This window comes from Hyperolius riggenbachi, chromosome 6 (assembly GCF_040937935.1).
Source record: "Hyperolius riggenbachi isolate aHypRig1 chromosome 6, aHypRig1.pri, whole genome shotgun sequence".
NCBI classification, from domain to species: domain Eukaryota; kingdom Metazoa; phylum Chordata; class Amphibia; order Anura; family Hyperoliidae; genus Hyperolius; species Hyperolius riggenbachi.
The window spans coordinates 328,217,351-328,237,864 of NC_090651.1; the positions used below are offsets into that span (position 1 = coordinate 328,217,351).

The following is a 20,514-nucleotide window of genomic DNA, read 5'->3' on the forward strand; positions in this document are numbered from 1 at the left end:
TTACCTAAGGAGAGGGAAAGCTCTGGGTCGTATAGAGCCTTCCGTCTCCTCTCTCGGTGCTCTCTATCCTGTGCTGGCTCCCCTACATTTCAATCCCCCACCGAAAGGGTATTAGGAAGTCTTCAGGAGCCGTGTCCTCCCGAAGACGTGCGGCTCCATACTGTACAGGCGTGAGCGTGCAAGAGAGCATGCTTGCGCAGGCGCAGTACAGGGCTGCCCTTCTTCAGGAGCACTCGGGCTCCCTGAAGACTTCTGAAGCCTCCTTCGGCCGGATAAAGCAGTATTTGACTAATTTAGTCAAATACTGCTACCGGGCGAGCCAGCACTGGATCGAGGGGACCAGAAGAGGAGCCGGAAGGCTCTATAGGACCCAGAGCCTTCCCTCTCCTTGGGTAAGTATCTGTCTCGTTTTTTTAAATGCGGTTCCCATTCACTTTAAGAAAACGTAACAGGTAATGAACTCTGTCCACAAAGACCATTGGCACCTGGCTGCGGTACAAATCAATTCTTGTGTTCTCCATTATTTGCCTGACGAAGCGGGATTGTTACCTGTGAAATGCGTAGCATTGTGGAGCTTCTAATAAATGTTATGTTTTAATTAAAATATTGGCTTTCTTTCTGTCTGTTGATCTACAAGGGAGGTAAGTCCACCATAGTTTCCCCCTTTTAACCGCTAAACGACCGCTCCACACCGATTGGCATGAAGTGCTAGGGTCAGAAAATGCAGGGGATCTCGCGAGCCGCTTCCGTCATCAGCCTCCCAGCTGCGATCGCCCCTAGGAGACTGTTAGACGTCGAAACCGATGTCTATTTACTCTGTACAGTGCTGCGATCTATGGCAGCGCTGTACTGTGGACAACTGTGTGACATGGTTGTCCCCCTACGAGGCAAGAGGACGAGCTGATGCCAATGACAGCTGATCGCGCTGATTGGCTGGCAAGGGGAGAGAGGGAATGATATGTAAATAATACAAAAAAGGGAATATTTATTAAAAAGTAAACAAATAAATATTTATATAAAAAAACAAACAAATACAGGAGCAGGGATCCTCGCCCACCAACAGAAAGCTCTGTTGGTGGGCAGAAAAGAGAGGGGGGAATCACTTGTGTGCTGTGATTGTACGGCCCTGCAGTGGCCCTTTTGCCAGCGATTTTGTGGGCGTTATTTTCCCTGTCAATTGAAATGTGAAGTGTTTTGAAGATCCTTTTCCCTTTAACCTGCTGGGCGGTCTGGACGAGCTCCGCCGGAGCCTGCCGCTCAGGCCCTGCTGGGCCGATTTGGCTCAAATAAAAAGCAGCACACGCAGCCGGCACTTTGCCAGCCGCGTGTGCTACCTGATCGCCGCTGCAGCGCGGCGATCCGCCGCATGCAGCGGCGAAAGAGGGTCCCCCCAGCCGCCTGAGCCCAGCGTAGCCGGAACAAAAAGTTCCGGCGAGCGCTAAGGGCTGGATCGGAGGCGGCTGACGTCAGGATGTCGGCTGACGTCCATGACGTCACTCCGCTCGTCGCCATGGCTCATTGCGGCCTTCCGTGTTACTCCTGGTTGCCGGAGGCGATCAGAAGAACGCATCCGGAGCGCCCTCTAGTGGGCTTTCATGCAGCCAACTTTCAGTTTTTAATTAAAAAAAACCCCTCCCGCAGCCTCCCTGGCGATCTTAATAGAACGCCAGGGAGGTTAATAATAAGGCCTAGGACATTTAGAAATAGCAAACACCCAAAAAAGCGCTTACTAAAACGCTTACCAAAAATGCCCAACGCACAGAAATCGCATTACACTAGGTTGTATTCTGAACCCGGGTTCTCCCCCTGTTGGGCTCAATATTGAGCCTACTGTGGGGTATTATATCTGACAGCAGCATTATGTCATTATACAATATATTGCATTTAGAGTAATTGTTTCATATGCAGCAGGGATCATGTTGGAATATTTGCTTGTTTTTTAAATGGTTTTATTTTTTATTGAATCATCAATATTGTGATTATTATTATACCTAATGTTGAATAAAGATTTTTGTTATACTTTTTCAAATTTTGCTGTGGGAGGTGCTATTTTTTTAAGGGCTTTCTTCTTCTACCATATCATTTATCAAATTGTATGCTAAGATGCAATTCTTGTGGATAAAATAGATTGGTTCTCTGGGTCAACACCGGGGGTGCCAATGCAAATGATCTTTCGCACTTTAGAAAGTACAATGAATTATTGTGCCAGTGAGGTGCAAAGTGTTGCCCACCCAGTGCTAAATCCTCTCTGCTAAGAGTATAGCATCTTCCAAGTAATGCGAAGAGAGGCCACTGAAGCAGCATAATTTCCCTCAAAATAATACATCTGCACAGCGTGCCTCCACGAACATCCAAGCAAGAGAATTGAACAGGTTGTCTGCACAAGCTTAATCATACAGAGTCTCCCTCACATCATAATAATTACACAGAGTATTTCCCTAAACTCCAAGTTAATATTTCTCCACCTTGTCAATAAAATGCCTTGTAAGCCACCAGGAAGCAAGAAAATTCAGTGAATAATTTTGACAGTACTTTTTCACCTACTTTTAGTATTCTTTCCAATTACAAAGTGCTAAATAGTTATTTTAAACAGATGATTGAAAATTGTCTCCTAGGATAAAACTTAGGAGAAAAGGTAAAATATATATGGGCCTGCACGGGTGTTGTTAGGATCCTAAGACATCTGGGGCACTTTTGGGCACTCCAGCCCCCCAAAAAAGGGCGTGGCCCCTTACCAGAATGTAGGTGTGGTCATGGTTAGAGGGATATTTACATGAACTTAAAGGCGGTCTAAGTAGGCCTTCCCAGCAAAATGTTGAATGAAGGCCCCTTCTCCATTAATACAAAAATGAAAAATATTATATAAATAGGCAGTTGCCTGGCTTCAGTACTGGTTGGTCTGGCTTTCTGCTGGGCGGGATGGACTGTTGCCAGGTTGATCCTCTAGTGGAACCCCTCACATTCTCCCATGGAACTCCCATGGCGGCACCACAACTCCCAGCATGAAGAACCACAGCCCCCCATAGAGGCACCACAGCACCCAACATGCCCCCCATTGATTAACCACAGTTTCCAGCATGCCTATCATTGAAGCACCAGAGAGGCCAGAGGTGAGTACTGCTGCCTGACTCTGCCTGGGGGACATTTTGGACGCCCCAGAATAGATCCGTGGCAAATGCCCCTGTGGGCCTGACTGTTAGGTGTTCCGTACGTGGGAAGATGCTAAGTTGTGGGTTGTCAGTGGTGGTATGCAACAGGAGGAAGAGTATTTTCATGCATTTTTTTTCTTCTGCTTTGCATTGATTTTTGATCAATTTTGTTTGCTCGGGCACAGAAACATTTAGACAATTTAACTTCCCTGTGATACCGTTGGGAAAGTTAATATTTAACAAAGACACCCAAATGTTGTCATTATAACTTAGGGATTTTGCAGACTCTGACATAGCAGCATGGATTGCGCATGGATTTTGTCCTCCTGCTTCCTATTACTGCACAGCATCGGTAAGCTATATGAAATGATAGGATTTGTCATAAAGAAATGTATGTTAAAGACTATAGTGGGGATTCAGCAGACTGCTCATTCTCATGATCTAATAGTAGGGAACGGACAGTACTGCTTTAAACTGCTAGATATCACTCTTGGTCACAGAAGCTGCTCCTCCTCTTATGATCCTGGGCATTTCTTTTGCCACATTTTAGGCTCTATCCATACTTTGCGCCTAAAGTACAGTACAGAACAGAAACTCAAACAATTTGAATACCATGCAAAAGTTCATTTCTGTTAGTAAATCTGAACCAGACTGAAGAACCATTTAACCACTTGAGGACCACAGTCTTTCTACCCCTTAAGGACCAGAGCCTTTTTCTCCATTCAGACCACTGCAGCTTTCACGGTTTATTGCTCAGTCATACAACCTACCACCTAAATGAATTTTACCTCCTTTTCTTGTCACTAATACAGCTTTCTTTTGGTGCTATTTGATTGCTGCTGCGAGTTTTAGTTTTTATTATATTCATCAAAAAAAACATGAATTTTGTCAAAAAAATGACTTTTTTAACTTTCTGTGCTGACATTTTTCAAATAAAGTAAAATTTCCTGTACATTTGAGCGCGAAAGTTATTCTGCTACATGTCTTTGATAAAAAAAAAAACATTCAGTGTATATTTATTGGATTGGGTAAAAGTTATAGTGTTTACAAACTATGGTGCCAAAAGTGAATTTTCCCATTTTGAAGCATCACTGACTCTTCTGACCACCTGTCATGTTTCATGAGGTGCTAAAATTCCAGGATAGTATAAATACCCCCCAAATGACCCCATTTTGGAAAGAAGACATCCCAAAGTATTCACTGAGAGGCATGGTGAGTTCATAGAAGATTTTATTTTTTGTCACAAGTTAGCGAAAAATGACACTTTGTGACAAAAAAAAAATGGAAAAAAGTTTCCATTTCTTCTAACTTGCGACAAAAAAAAATGAAATCTGCCACGGACTCACTATGCTCCTCTCTGAATACCTTGAATGGTCTACTTTCCAAAATGGGGTCATTTGTGGGGTGTGTTTACTGTCCTGGCATTTTGGGGGGTGCTAAATTGTAAGCACCCCTGTAAAGCCTAAAGGTGCTCATTGGACTTTGGGCCCCTTAGCGCAGTTAGGCTGCAAAAAAGTGCCACACATGTGGTATTGCCGTACTCAGGAGAAGTAGTATAATGTGTTTTGGGCTGTATTTTTACACATACCCATGCTGGGTGGGAGAAATCTCTTTGTAAATGACATTTTTATTTATTTTTTTTACACACAATTGTCCATTTACAGAGATATTTCTCCCACTCAGCATGGGTATGTGTAAAAATACACCCCAAAACACATTATACTACTTCTCCTGAGTACGGTGATACCACATGTGTGGCACTTTTTTGCACCCTAACTGCGCTAAGGGCCCCAAAGTCCAATGAGTACCTTTAGGATTTCACAGGTCATTTTGCGACATTTGGTTTCAAGACTACTCCTCACGGTTTAGGGCCCCTAAAATGCCAGGGCAGTATAGGAACCCCACAAATGACCCCATTTTAGAAAGAAGACACCCCAAGGTATTCCGTTAGGAGTATGGTGAGTTCATAGAAGATTTTATTTTTTGTCACAAGTAAGCGGAAATTGATTTTAATTGTCTTTTTTCACAAAGTGTCATTTTCCGCTAACTTGTGACAAAAAATAAAATCTTCTATGAACTCACCATACTCCTAACAGAATACCTTTTGGTGTCTTCTTTCTAAAATGGGGTCATTTGTGGGGTTCCTATACTGCCCTGGCATTTTAGGGGCCCTAAACTGTGAGGAGTAGTCTTGAAACCAAATGTCGCAAAATGACCTGTGAAATCCTAAAGGTACTCATTGGACTTTAGGCCCCTTAGCACACTTAGGGCGCAAAAAAGTGCCACACATGAGGTACCGCTGTACTCAGGAGAAGTAGTATAATGTGTTTTGTGGTGTATTTTTACACATACCCATGCTGGGTGGGAGAAATATCTCTGTAAATGACAATTTTTTGATTTTTTTTACACACAATTGTCCATTTACAGAGAGATTTCTCCCACCCAGCATGGGTATGTGTAAAAATACAGCCCAAAACACATTATACTACTTCTCCTGAGTACGGCGATACCACATGTGTGACACTTTTTTGCAGCCTAGGTGCGCTAAGGGGCTAAACGTCCTATTCACAGGTCATTTTGAGGCATTTGTTTTCTAAACTATTCCTCACGGTTTAGGGCCCCTAAAATGCCAGGGCAGTATAGGAACCCCACAAGTGACCCCATTTTAGAAAGAAGACACCCCAAGCTATTCCGTTAGGTGTATGGTGAGTTCATAGAAGATTTTATTTTTTGTCAAAAGTTAGTGAAAAATGACACTTTGTGAAAAAACTATAAAAATCAATTTCCGTTAACTTTTGACAAAAATAAAATCTTCTATGAACTCGTCATACATCTAACAGAATACCTTGGGGTGTCTTTTCTAAAAAGGGGTCACTTGTGGGGTTCCTATACTGCCCTGGCATTTTACGGGCCCAAAACCGTGAGTAGTCTGGAAACCAAAGGTCTCAAAATGACTGTTCAGGGGTATAAGCATCTGCAAATTTTGATGACAGGTGGTCTATGACGGGGCGAATTTTGTGGAACCGGTCATAAGCAGGGTGGCCTTTTAGATGACAGGTTGTATTGGGCCTGATCTGATGGATAGGAGTGCTAGGGGGGTGACAGGAGGTGATTGATGTGTGTCTCAGGGGGTGGTTAGAGGGGAAAATAGATGCAATCAATGCACTGGGGAGGTGATCGGAAGGGGGTCTGAGGGGATCTGAGGGTTTGGCCGAGTGATCAGGAGCCCACACGGGGCAAATTAGGGCCTGATCTGATGGGTAGGTGTGCTAGGGGGTGACAGGAGGTGATTGATGGGTGTCTCAAGGTGTGATTAGCGGGGGGAATAGATGCAAGCAATGCACTGGCGAGGTGATCAGGGCTGGGGTCTGAGGGTGTGGGTGGGTGATTGGGTGCCCTAGGGGCACATAGGGGTCTAATCTGATGGGTAGCAGTGACAGGTGGTGACAGGGGGTGATTGATGGGTAATTAGTGGGTGTTTAGAGGAGAGAACAGATGCAATGCACTTGGGAGGTGATCTGACGTCGGATCTGCGGGCAATCTATTGGTGTGGGTGGGTGATCAGATTGCCCGCAAGGGGCAGGTTAGGGGCTGATTGATGGGTGGCAGTGACAGGGGGTGATTGATGGGTGGCAGTGACAGGGGGTGATTGGTGGGTGATTGACAGGTGATCAGTGGGTTATTACAGGGAAGAACAGATGTAAATAATGCACTGGCGAATTGATAAGGGGGGTCTGAGGGCAATCTAAGCGTGTGGGCGGGTGATTGGGTGCCCGCGAGGGGCAGATTAGGGTCTGATCTGATAGGTAACAGTGACAGGTGGTGATAGGGGGTGATTGATGGGTGATTGACGGGTAATTAGTGGGTGTTTAGAGAAGAGAACAGATGTAAACAATACACTTGGGAGGTGATTTGACGGCGGGTTTGCGAGCGATCTAATGGTGTGGGTGGGTGATCAGATTGCCCGCAAGGGGCAGGTTAGGGGCTGATTGATGGGTGATTGATGGGTGATTGACGGGTGATTGATGGGTGATTGACAGGTGATTGACAGGTGATCAGGGGGGATAGATGCATACAGTACACAGGGGAGGGGGTCTGGGGGGGGTCTGGGGAGAATCTGAGGGGTGGGGGGGTGATCAGGAATCCCCAGGGGGCAGTTTAGGGAATTTTAAAAAAAATAGCGTTGACAGATAGTGACAGGGAGTGATTGATGGGTTATTAGGGGGGTGATTGGGTGCAAACAGTGGTCTGTGGGGTGGGCAGGGGGGGTTCTGAGGGGTGCTGTGGGTGATCAGGGGGCGGGGGGGGCAGATCAGTGTGTTTAGGTACAGACTAGGGTGGCTGCAGCCTGCCCTGGTGGTCCGTCGGATACTGGGACCACCAGGGCAGGAGGCAGCCTGTATAATACACTTTGTATACATTACAAAGTGTATTATACACTTTGTAGCGGCGATCGCGGGGTTAACAACTAGTGATGGGCGAACACCTGGATGTTCGGGTTCGGGCCGAACAGGCCGAACATGGGCCAGATGTTCGGCATGTTAGGCCCGAACCCAGAACTCAATGCAAGTCAATGGGGACCCGAACATGCCGCAATACGGCCCCCCTATGGGGTCGCAGGCATAAGGGGGGAGCATGCCCCGATCGCGGGGGGGGGGGGGGCGGAAATTCCCCCCACCCCCTCCGCTAGCGCTCCCCCCTCTGCCCGCTTCCCCATAAAAAAGTTGGCGTAAAGTTAAATATTACCGGTGGTGGCTGCTGCAGTGGCTGGCTGGCAGTGGTGTGAGTGAGGACTAGGAGGAGGAGTCCGAGTATGACGCGTTGAGGCCGGGCAGCGGGCGGTTCAGCGGTAGTACCCTTGTGGTACTTCCGCCCTTTCTCTGACCTCACGTCCTCTACGTGATGACGCATACGAGGGCTCCGGTTATTGTCATGTACTGCTTTTTACATTTTTTTTTTTGTTATATAACGGGTGGCTTTGGTAAAATTGTCATTTACTGTCTCTTTATTTACCATTTTTTGTTATTTAGCGGCTGGCTTCAGTTAAATTGCTATTTACCATGTTTTGGTGCTGGGTGTTAATAATTGTGGGGGGAGGGTTTTTAGTTGCCCGGGAAATGAGGGTTATTGGTTGTGGAGGAGAGCTATTAGTTGTCTGGGGAGGGTTATTATTTGCCCGGGGGTGGGGGGGTTATTAGTTGTCGGGGAAGGAGAGTTCTGTGTGAGAGTAGGGAAAGGTTAGGTTATTGTGATATATCTGCAAATATTGCTGATATTTCAATATACCAATCAAGTTGTAGAATATCGGTAAATCTACCGCTATTCTACTACCGCAATGAAATTGTTGTTTACCTTTTTTTAATGTATGCATTAAAAGGCTCAGGAACCATTTGCAGGTATTTTGGATGAATTAGCTGATTAGAGTCTGACACTTTGAGCCTTGAGAATTTTCACAATATTCTAATGGTTTGAGATTTTGATTTTGGGGTTTTCAAAAGCTATAAGCTCTCATTATCCAAATTATAACAAATAAAGGCTTGAAGTATCTTGTTTTGCATGTAATGAGTCTATTTCATATATTAGTTTCACCTCCTAAGTTTAATTACTGACGTAAATTAACTTTTGCATGATATTCAAATTTTTAGAGTTCCACCTGTAAGTGACAACATTTTTTTGTATTTGTATTCTCCGGCGTATAAGACTACTTTTTAACCCAGGAAAATCTTCTCAAAATTTGGGGGTTGTCTTATATGCCGGGTGTCGTCTAATAGGGCGGGTGCGGAAACTTCCGAGCCAGACCGGAGAATCTGCGGTTGCTGCATATGGTGGGGGGAGCTCAAAAACATCCGTGGCTGCATCCTCACCATATGTGGCAACTGTATGAAAGCAGCAAGGGTGGTGCTGTACATGTATGGTAGAAGAATAGGGATGATCGGAACCAGCAAATTCCGTTCCGCCGGAAATCACGGATTCCGCCAGTGTTAAATTCTGTCACTATGAAAATTCCTCCGGATTTGTACGAAATTCCACGGAATTCCGGATTCCGTCAGAAAAAAACATCTCCCTCCTCCTCCAAGCTAATTTTTCTCTTGGATTGATCATAATGGTACATGCTAGGCTGGCTTCAGCATGTAGTGTTGTTGGTGGTATAGCAGATAAGTCAGTTGCCTAACACACACTGAGACCTGGGTTCAATTCCCAGCCATGGTATATAAGCTGGCTTCTGAAACACTACAATTCCCTGGAAGAGGAGAGAGAGAGAGATTGAGAGAGATTTTTAATTCCGTGGAAATAAAAAAATTCCGTTTTACAGGTTTTGCAATTCCGTTCCGACCGCCGGGATCAAAATTGACCTAATTCCGGCCGGAATCGCGGAATTAAGAATTCCGCGGAATCCAGCGAGCATCCCTATAGAAGAATCCACTCACCAGGATTCCTGGAAAGAAGTGGCTTAAAGCGGTCCCAATGATTAGTTGAGGGCGCACCTTACTGGGAAGGTGTAAGTGAAGGGCGCAGCAAGCTGCAGGCATCCGGGACGCCCAGGGTATGGAAAAAAGAGATAAAGCAGCGATGTGCCCAGAAAAACACGCCTCTTTCACCCGTTTGGACTGATTTTGTATCCCAATACCATACCTTCTTCTCTGCCTTTAAGATCTCCCACCTGAGGACTGCAGTGAAGCAGCACAAGTGCACATGTGCGTGCAATATCTGATAGGGAGAGAAGAAGGTAATAGTATACAAGGGCAGGCCAGACATGTGAAAGAGGCGTGTTTGCGCTACCATTCTGATGGGGACAGGGATAGCTGACCAATCCAAGCAGGCTTTGTATACAACAACCAGCCAATCACCAGCAAGGTACATTGCTTGCCGTGATTGGCTGGTTGTTGTATACTGGGTAGCCCATACAATACAGCACCAGTATCTGTACCTGTTTATACAGTATAGCACCAGTACATACAGTACAGTATACAAATGTCTTACAGTCAAAAGGGGTAGTCTTATACGGCGAGTATATCCCAAAACGTATATTTTAACTGGAAAAGTTGTGGGTGGTCTTATACACGAGTCATCTTATGCGCCGGAAAATACAGTATTTATACTTGTAAATGTTGCTCATTATTCCTTCATCTCATTTGAACTGAGAAGTCTGCTTTATGATTACCGAAACATCATCTAAGAGACAAAAGAAAGTCAGTCCAGTTGAAGCTGATATAATTTCTTTTGTATATACACCGACTTGTATAATCTTCAGAGGCAGCATTATATGATATTAAAAAGGGGTGGTATAAGAAATGTACTCCTATTGGTTATCATGAGCTAAAGGTAAGGGTTGCAAGGAAAGCAAAGTGTCGACATTGCCAGTGTTCTTGTCTCGCAGTGATAGAGTTCCAGGATTTAGAGTACCAGAACAAGGGCTCTATCTGCACTAAGTTTGTATGTATTTCTCCCATTTATATATATGTCCTTCAGGCACTCTCCCCTAATGGGTATGTATATATATATATATATATATATATATATATATATATATATATATATATCCTACTAATATAATAAATGGGAAAGTTCGGATGTTTGGATGTTTGGATGTTTGGATGTTTGTTACTCGATCACGCAAAAACGGCTGAACGGATTTGAATGAAATTTGGCACACACATAGTACATTACCTGGAATAAAGTATAGGATACTTTTTATTCCCATAACCAAAAAGAGACAAATACAAATTTCACTGGAAAATGTAAACTGCAGACATTCTTACACTGTTACACTGGAGGTGTGTTTAGCTTCTAAGGGTAGAATGGTTAATTTGCATATATTCAGCAGTGATGCACTGGGAGACATCTCAAGCTCACTCCAACCAGAATTATCGCAAATTCTTTCTGTTTTAAGAAAGCAAACTTTTGTTTTTCTTAACATCTTAGTGAGGGTGCTTTTAGGACCATTGTAGTCCCTTACACACTCCAATGAGTTCTGGGTCACCATGAGCATAGAGCTAAATTAATCCATGACATGCCCTGATGAGGATCAAACAATCAAAAACAGTCTGTATGCATGTTGGATTATTATGGCTCTGTACAAATTAACAAAATGACACATCATTGCATTCTAGCAGTTCTGGAGGTGTGTTTAGCTTTTAAGGGTAACAATGGTTAATTTGTATATATTCAACAGTGATGCACTGGGCGACATTTTAAGCTCACTCAAACCTGAATTATCGCAAATTCTTTCTGTTTTAAGAAAGCAAACTTTTGTTTTTCTTACACTGTCAATGGCAGGTTTCTTAAACTTTTCACAGTTGGTCACTGGGTGACTGGGATTAATATTCAGAAAAGTGGGTGAAGCCTACAAAAGCTAATCAAAATTCACCTATTGATTTTCAAAGGAGTGGAGCCACAGCCAATTAGATTTATTTCATTTCAATGCCAATTATTGATGCCAAAGACCGCAAAGCTCACAAACTAGGTCATCCTTGAGTAATTGTGTGTTAGGATTAGAAAAAGTGGGCAGAGCTAACACTAGCCAATTACATACCCGGGCAACGCCGAGTGACCAGCTAGTATATATATATATATATATATATATATATATATATATATATATATATATATATATATATATACAGAACAACCAAGGCCCATATTATGTACAGCAGCCAAAGAAAGAGATTGAGTCATGAGTCTGCCAGGCTTTGTGTATTCCTAGAAATGTGCAGTATGTGAACAATGGAGGGCAATAACACCCGACCAGTGATGGGCAAAAATGCCGATAATCTTCTTGCATTCATTTTTGTGAAAATAGTGTTAAATTCGTCTTCAAGGCCATTGAAAAATATTTTGTAATAAGTTTGTGATTTTTCACATTTTTCATCAATTTTAGTGCTTAAAAATAAATATGTTTGGGATATTCACAATTTTTGGGGGTAAAAATTAACAATTTTCATATTTTTCATCAATTTTTGTAAATTTGTTTCCTTTGACAATTTTGCGAAAATACACTGTATTTTTGTAAATATTTTTTCAAAATCGAAAATAGCATGTTAATGCGAAAATAACTTTGGCTTAAATTTCCAAGCCACACTGCACCCGACACACTCAAAAAATTACCTCTCTCTTTGGTGTCAGTTGCTATACAATATGGGTCATGACTAGTCTATATTTGTCCATTTGGGCTTTGGAGAACATGTAGAATCAGTCTGGTCCTGGTTCATCTACCATTATGGTTTTTCTGGACAATATGACGAACAAGCGATGACCGTTTGCATTGTTCTTGCTGCTTGCCCGCCACGTGACTAAATTTGTGGTAACATTTCAGGACACATGCTGTAGTTAAAGTGGGATAAAACTATTATAAGACATTCAATAAAAAGTGTTTTCCTTCTTTGTATTACCCATACAGTTATCTAATTTTCTTTTGTGCACAAGTATGTTTACAAATTACAAGTTTTGTGCGCAAATTTACACATTACACGTTTTACAAATTACAAGTTTTACAAATTGGGTAGGGTAGATAAAAAAAGGACGGGAAGAGAACCGGGAGCCCAATCTGGTGTAGTATTGCAGATTAGAGTTGGAATTCAGTAAATATAGTTCTTAGGTGATTATACTCACAAGATTAGGTTGCAAGCCAGGCAACCATTCAATGCACATGCGAGGAAGTGCCGTCCTCGCTCGGCCTTGTCTACCAGTGGTCGCAGCTCCTTAAAAAGTTCCACTTGCTAGAAGTGGTGACCCCAAATAGGGGTAATTCGTCAGTAGAGTAGGAGTGGAGGCGCCCGAAGTAAACGTAACTAGTATAGCTGGATAATGTTATGTAGTATTAGATGTATAAAATGTATAAATAATAGATGGTCCTACCTTAAAAAGTAGTCCATTCACTTGGTTAAACAATAAAAGTTTTTATTAGGCACTTTTTGAAAGACAAAGCGTTTCGCGGAAAAAAGCGTTTTTTCCGCAAAACGTGTTGTCTTTCAAAAAGTGCCTAATAAAAACGTTTATTGTTTAACCAAGTGAATGGACTACTTTTTAAGGTAGGACCATCTATTATTTATACATTTTATACATCTAATACTACATAGCATTATCCAGCTACACTAGTTACGTTTACTTCGGGCGCCTCCACTCCTACTCTACTGAAGTTTTACAAATTACAAGTTTTACAAATTAAAAGTTTTACAAATTACAAGTTTTGTGTACAAGTCTGTTTACAAATTACAAGTTCTCAAAGAACAGTTTATTTGTTCTGAAAGCTGCATTTTACTGCATAGTTGCTATATTTATACAGTACAATATATCCAGTGAGCACTTCTCAGTTCTTTCTGGTTCTACAATGCATGTAGTCAGTTTCAGCAGGCTGCTGGCTATATACTAATTGTAGAAACTGCCAGAACCTTAAAAGGAACCTGGGATAGGAGATTATAAAGAAAACATACATACCTGGGGCTTCCTCCAGCCCCTTCCAGTCTGATCGCTCCCATGCCATCCTCTTCTGCCTCTCTGTTTGCCCGCAATTGTCCCCAAAATGTCCTCTGGTCTGGGGCCAACTGCGCATGTGCGCTCCAGCCGTCTTCACTTCACCGGGAGCATTCTGCACAGGCGCAGAAAAAGGGAGCAAGGTGCACACCTGGCCGGACTGAGCCTGCGCCGAATGGCCCCTACTGGATGCTTTTCCAGGGCCAGCTGCGAGTGCAGGTGAACGAAGAGGCAGAAGAGGACAGCTTGGAAGCAATCAGGCTGGAGGGGGCTGGAGGAAGCCTCAGGTATGTATGTTTTTTGTAATCGCACCATCTCAGGTACACTTTAAGGAGCTTTCCACCGTAGAACAAAGTGCTGTGTTTAACTGCTTGAATGCTGTTCTACTACAATTTTTTTGTGGTTGTAGATTTTATGCTGTAAATAATCTTTTAGAACAAAGAAGAAACATGGAAGAAATGCTGAGCTTCAAACCACTTTAATGTGTGCTACCCCTATCAGGGCAATTTTACAGCAATTTAGTGAATATGCATCATCTGTTTATCTAATTAATTTGTTCTCCTTATAGTTGACGTGAAACATAAGTAAGGTGAAATAATTAAAGAGGAAAGCTTAGTGAATCAACCACATTAAATGCAGTTTTAGATTTGTCACCAGCTTAGATCCTGTATGCTGTACTGAGGCTCATGTGCAGATTCTATTTAGGTGTGAGAGAGGTGATTGGTGAAAATGGGCCTTGGGTAATTAAACATTTTACTAAACTGAATACTTGCAAATGTCTTGTGTTTCTAAAAAAAAAAAAAAAGCTTAATTTACTTGGTATAGCTTTTTAATTGAAAGAACTTTTAGGCTTTTTTTTAAATTCATTTATAAAATGTTGCCTGAACTGTGGCCACATACAGCACAGCTATAGTGTGCTTCCCCAGCCTGGTAGGGTGTGATGAGCGGTGCAGGGAGCACTCATATTTAATTGCTCTGGGTGGCTGGACAGCGTCTCCTCTCCTCCACTGGCGGCGCTGCAATCACTGCATCCTTTTCGGAGTTCCAATCACATGATGCGACATGTGATCATAACCGAGGGGATGGTGTCAGCATTGCAGCGCCACCCAGTGATGGAAGAGGGGTAATGGAAGAGTCTCTCCCATCACCCCTCTTCCACCACAGGCCCCCGCTGACACCATCCCCTGGGTTACAGTCATATCATGAGATCTGAACTGCAAAGAGGATGCAGAGATTGCAGTGCCGCCTGTTGAGGAGAAGAAACGTCATCCAGCTGCCTCTCTGTGTAGCTGCATTAGGCAGCTAAATGGCATATGCCATTTGAAGATGCCCTGGCATGCATTATCTGTCTTGATATAATGCGTGCAGGGCTGCTAAAAGGTTAAGAGAGAAGTTCACTCAATTTGGCAGCATGGGTGGAAATAGTGCTGGTATACGTGCCATACATACCTGCTGGAAGTAGATCTACTTGATTGGGATGGCAGTCCCCTAGCAGACACATGTACTCCTACTAATTTCTTTGTTTTCAAAGTTATTTAAACAATTTTAATTGTGGACTACGTCTCCTACAGAAGTCCATAGTCAATCAAAGAGTGGTTCGGTCTGGAGCCTTAATCCAGAAATATGGCTCAAACATGGGCAAAAGCTCTAGGATAGTGTTTCAAGCAAGTGGTTATAATGATAACAATCAAACAAGCTACAGTATCTGTGACAAGCATACCTCCACTAACTTCCACTGAAGTTCTCAAATGATAGTGGGTTTGGCTCTTCTGTAAGGCCTAGTGTCTACTTAAAGGACATCCAAGGTGAAAATAAACTGATGAGAAAAAAAAATGGAGCCATCCTCAGTCTCCTAAAAATGACTTTTTTTTAGATATCCCACAGTTTTTCTAGTGTTTACGTTTTTGCTCTTTCATTGTCTCTGCTCAATGACACCTTCTTTGAAGTATGTCAAAGCTCAAATCTATGAACGTATGACCCTTTTTATCTCTATCCTGCTCTCAGAAGCCATTTACTGACAGGAAAGTGTTTTATGGCTGTAATTACTTATCATTGAGGGTTATGCTATAGTCTGACCCAGACAGAAACTGTCACTTGCATGCCTGATGTTTAACTTTTTTCAGGCAGAGAAAGAAAAAAAAAAGGCATGCAGCCTAGTTATTTGTGTACTTGGCACTGTACATACATGTGTCTATCTCATCATGTCACATGTCACCCCGGTTGTCCTTAAACATTTTCTAAACTCTTGTTCCTTTGGTGTGCATCTAGTTCACTATACTTACTGGGTACTTTAATTTCAGGACTACAGGCACAGGTGAATGTCCAGGTGACTGGTCTCATTGGCCAGGAAGTAATTTTGCCATGCACTTTCCATAGAAGTGACCCCAATAAACGCATCGTCAAAATTTTGTGGATCAAAGATGGGGATGGTCTTGTTGTAGCTTTCAAGTTTAAGTCTGAAACATTTGTGAGTGACCCCAATTTTAAGTTACTGGAACCATCCTGGAGCAATGCAGCACTGCAAATCCTGCAAGTCCATGCCAAGGATGAGGGAGATTATATGTGTAAAGTCACTGTCTCTCCTGATGAAATCTTTAGAAGCAGCTCATCTCTTTTTGTCAAAGGTACGTTGTTCTCTTTACTTGTATATTTGGTTTATTTAAAAACTAATACCACACACCATTATCACCAGGAATGAGCTTAAATTCCAATATTCTTTTTGCACTAATTTTTGCAAAAATAATGTTAAATTCGATATTTTGAGCGAAAATTCCTGCTCGCAAAAAAAAAAGAAAATCTCGATTGTTTGCATTTTTGCAGTTAAATTTATGCACTAAAATATAATTGACACTCCATTTTTTTGTGAACATTATCTCAAAATCAAAGAATAACACTTTTGATGAGAAGATAACTTTTACAAAAATTCACACGCAACACTCCAGTTGCTGACTCTTAAAAGACTTTGCTATGAGATTTTGCTGCAGGAACCTCCTGCCCAACCTGTGCTACAGCCTTTACCATTTGTATAAACATTATGTCAAGAATACTGGATGAGCACCATCCACTGAACTTTCTTTTCACTGCTATAGAGCCCTAAACCTGTACAGTTAGGTGGTAGGTAAAGTGGTAAGATATTATTGCTGGGGCCTCTGTGAGTCACATGCCTACAGAACATTAACTGTTTTTATCCCCCAGGATATAATGCTGAATGTAGGGGAGACCCTTCCCCTTACTTTGATAATATCCATATCTTCACAGGGCAAGCCTTGCCCTTAAAGGACTTACGAGGCAAACACACGAAAAAAAGTTAATTACCTTATGGCCATTGCAGTGGTCATAGCAGACTATCAGCGCCTGGCCTGTCACTGTGTGGCCCTCTGTTAGCATTATCCAAGCTGTAGTTCAGGCCCCGACTACAGATTTGCGATCAAAATCGCCACTTTAAAATAATCCACATGACGTACAGAGCTGAGTGAAGGGACCGAGGACGGGCCGGGGACAGGCCAGAGAGCCTGCGCAGCCGCACTAGCGGCTAAGAACTGCGCAGATGTAGGATTTTTTTAAAGCGGCGATTTTGATCGCAAATTGATAGGGCGACCCTGGGCAGGGTCGGGGCCTGAACTACAGCTTGGATAATGCTAACAGAGGGCCACACAGTGACAGGCCAGGCGCTGATAATCTGCTATGACCACTGCAATAGCCATAAGGTAATTAACTTTTTTTTCGTGTGTTCGCCTCGTAAGTCCTTTAAAGGAAATGTACATAAATGGAGACTCCGGAATCTACAAAATAAATGTACTCTCTAAACTCAAGCTGTACCAGTCTGTTGTAATTAAAGCAGAAATACAGCATTTGATTTGTATGTCCGTGTCTGTGTGTGTTTCCTCTAGACAATCTGGTTAGTCTAGCAAGGATGGAGCTCTGGGAATGGCCCCCACTTTATATACAGGAGGGGACGGGAGGGCAGAGCCTCCCCTCCTATGATTGGTTGCTAGGGCCTGGCTGGGGGCCTCTGATTGGCCCAGGGATGTCAATTCTGCCCATTTCTGACAATCACAACCTAATCTCGGATTTCCACCGCAATTATGTCCGTAACCGAATTCCAAATACAGGTCCTTCTCAAAAAATTAGCATATTGTGATGAAGTTCATTATTTTCTGTAATGTACTGATAAACATTGACTTTCATATATTTTAGATTCATTACACACAACTGAAGTAGTTCAAGCCTTTTATTGTTTTAATATTGATGATTTTGGCCTACAGCTCATGAAAACCCCAAATTCCTATCTCAAAAAAATTAGCATATCATGAAAAGCTTCTCTAAACGAGTTTATTAACCTAATCATCTGAATCAACTAATTAACTCTAAACACCTGCAAAAAATTCCTGAGGCTGTTAAAAACTCCCAGCCTGGTTCATTACTGACCGGACCCTGAGGAAGATTGTGGAGAAGGACCGATTCCAGACCTTGGGGGACCTGCGGAAGCAGTGGACTGAGTCTGGAGTAGAAACATCCAGAGCCACCGTGTACAGGCGTGTGCAGGAAATAGGCTACAGGTGCCGCATTCCCTAGGTCAAGCCACTTTTGAACCAGAAACAGCGGCAGAAGCACCTCACCTGGGCTACAGAGAAGCAGCACTGGACTGTTGCTCAGTGGCCCAAAGTACATTTTTCACATGAAAGCAACTTTTGCATGTCATTCGGAAATCAAGGTCTGGAGGAAGACTGGGGAGAGGGAAATGCCAAAATGCCTGAAGTCCAGTGTCCAGTACCCACAGTCAGTGATGGTCTGGGGTGCCATGTCAGCTACTGGTGTTGGTCCACTGTGTTTTAACAAGGGCAGGGTCAATGCAACTAGCTATCAGGAGATTTTGGAGCACTTCATGCTTCCATCTGCTGAAAAGCTTTATGGAGATGAAGATTTCATTTTTCAGCACAACCTGGCATCTGCTCACAGTGCCAAAACCACTGGTAAATGGTTTACTGACCATGGTATTACTGTGCTCAATTGGCCTGCCAACTCTCCTGACCTGAACCCCATAGAGAATCTGTGGGATATTGTGAAGAAAGAGTTGAGACGCAAGATCCAACACTCTGGATGAGCTTGAGGCCGCTATTGAAGCATCCTGGGCCTCCATAACACCTAAGCAGTGCCACAGGCTGATTGCTCCATGCCACGCCGCATTGAAGCAGTAATTTCTGCAAAAGGATTCCCGACCAAGTATTGAGTGCATAACTGAACATAATTATTTGAAGGTTGACTTTTTTTGTTTTAAAAACACTTTTCTTTTATTGGTCGATTTTTGAGTTTTCATATGCCAAAATCATCAATATTAAAACAATAAAAGGCTTGAACTACTTCAGTTGTGTGTAGTGAATGTAAAATATATGAAATTCTAATGTTTATCAGTACATTACAGAAAATAATGAACTTTATCACAATATGCTAATTTTTTGAGAAGGACCTGTACTTGCAATCACGGAATTTCCGTGGCCGGTTTCAGTGATCCAAAATCGAACATGAATTCGGATTTGGCAGTCGAATAGTGGAAAAATGCTACTGAATAATGTCTATTCCGTGATTATGAAAATTATCCGAGCACCACTGTGTAGTACAGCTAAGAAATAAAACATTAGGAGCAGAGACATAAGTCTAATATTGTTTCCAGTACAGGAAGGGTTAGGAAACTCCAGTTGTTATCTATGCAAAAGAGCCATTGAGCTCCACAACTTTCAAAGTTACAGAGTGCTCTGTCTTCTGAAGCTTGTTATTTCAAGTATATGACACTGTATTTTTTTCTTCCTTTTTCCTGCAGAGAAAAGTTCAAAAGTTCACTAGCCTGCTCTGTAAAATCATTTAGAATGCTGAGTAGTGTAAACTGCAAATATTAGAGAATGATGCAATGTTATAAAAAAAACCTATATAACTGAAAATAAAACTCTGAGAATATTTTCTTTGCTACTAATGTTCTAGTAATTATCCGTACTACGCAACCAATTCATTATATCATATTCATTTTTTCACTACCCTGTCTCTTTAAGTCAGGTATAAACTGTAACGATCTGCTCAGCTGTCTGCATGGGCAGACGGCTGTTTGTCCATTCCTTAAAGGAATACTATCGATACCCAAGTGTTCTAAAATGACAATGTACAAATAATCTTGAAAGAAAGGGGGAGAACCGAGAGCCCAATATGGTGTAGTATGTTAATGAGGTGATGTCTGATGCAAACACACACAATGGTTATACTCACAAGGACGGGTCGCCTCCAAGACAACCACTGGATAAGCAGGCGGGGAGAATTGTAACCTGACCCCGCTCAGGGTTAAGAAGTCGCTCTCTGTAGATAGAAGAAAATGGGGATACACCCCTCCACCAAGGGTGGACTAAACAGTTATGTGGTATAACAACAGAGGCGCCAAGTAGAGTAAAATTAGTTAAAATTTTTAAAAAGGGGGAAGTGGGTGGACTCACCTCCCTTCTGAAAAAATGGCCAGACAACGGGCAGGTTACTTCAAGTTTAAAGTAACATTTATTATGAGCTCCAAAAGTGCAACGCGTTTCACGGGTAACAGTCCCGCTTCTTCAGGCAAACAATTTTTGGAGGGAGCAAAGTCGGGTCAAGAGCCAGATATAGCGCCTCTGTGGCGCTATATCTGGCTCTTGACCCGACTTTGCTCCCTCCAAAAATTGTTTGCCTGAAGAAGCGGGACTGTTACCCGTGAAACGCGTTGCACTTTTGGAGCTCATAATAAATGTTACTTTAAACTTGAAGTAACCTGCCCGTTGTCTGGCCATTTTTTCAGAAGGGAGGTGAGTCCACCCACTTCCCCCTTTTTAAAAATTTTAACTAATTTTACTCTACTTGGCGCCTCTGTTGTTATACTACATAA

The 20,514-nt window shown here is 42.6% G+C and overlaps 1 protein-coding gene across 2 annotated transcripts in view; it reads left to right on the plus strand.

The window, feature by feature from the left end:
• Nucleotides 1-3,427: 3,427 nt before the first annotated feature.
• Nucleotides 3,428-20,514, plus strand: part of LOC137522899 (nectin-1-like) — a 43,308-nt gene continuing 26,221 nt past the window's right edge. For both annotated transcript variants that reach the window (XM_068243035.1, XM_068243034.1), the window contains exons 1-2: nt 3,428-3,501; nt 15,920-16,243. In XM_068243035.1, coding sequence (XP_068099136.1) covers nt 3,450-3,501; nt 15,920-16,243 — 376 coding nt within the window. In that variant the 5' untranslated portion in view covers nt 3,428-3,449. The remainder of the gene's footprint in view (nt 3,502-15,919; nt 16,244-20,514) is intronic.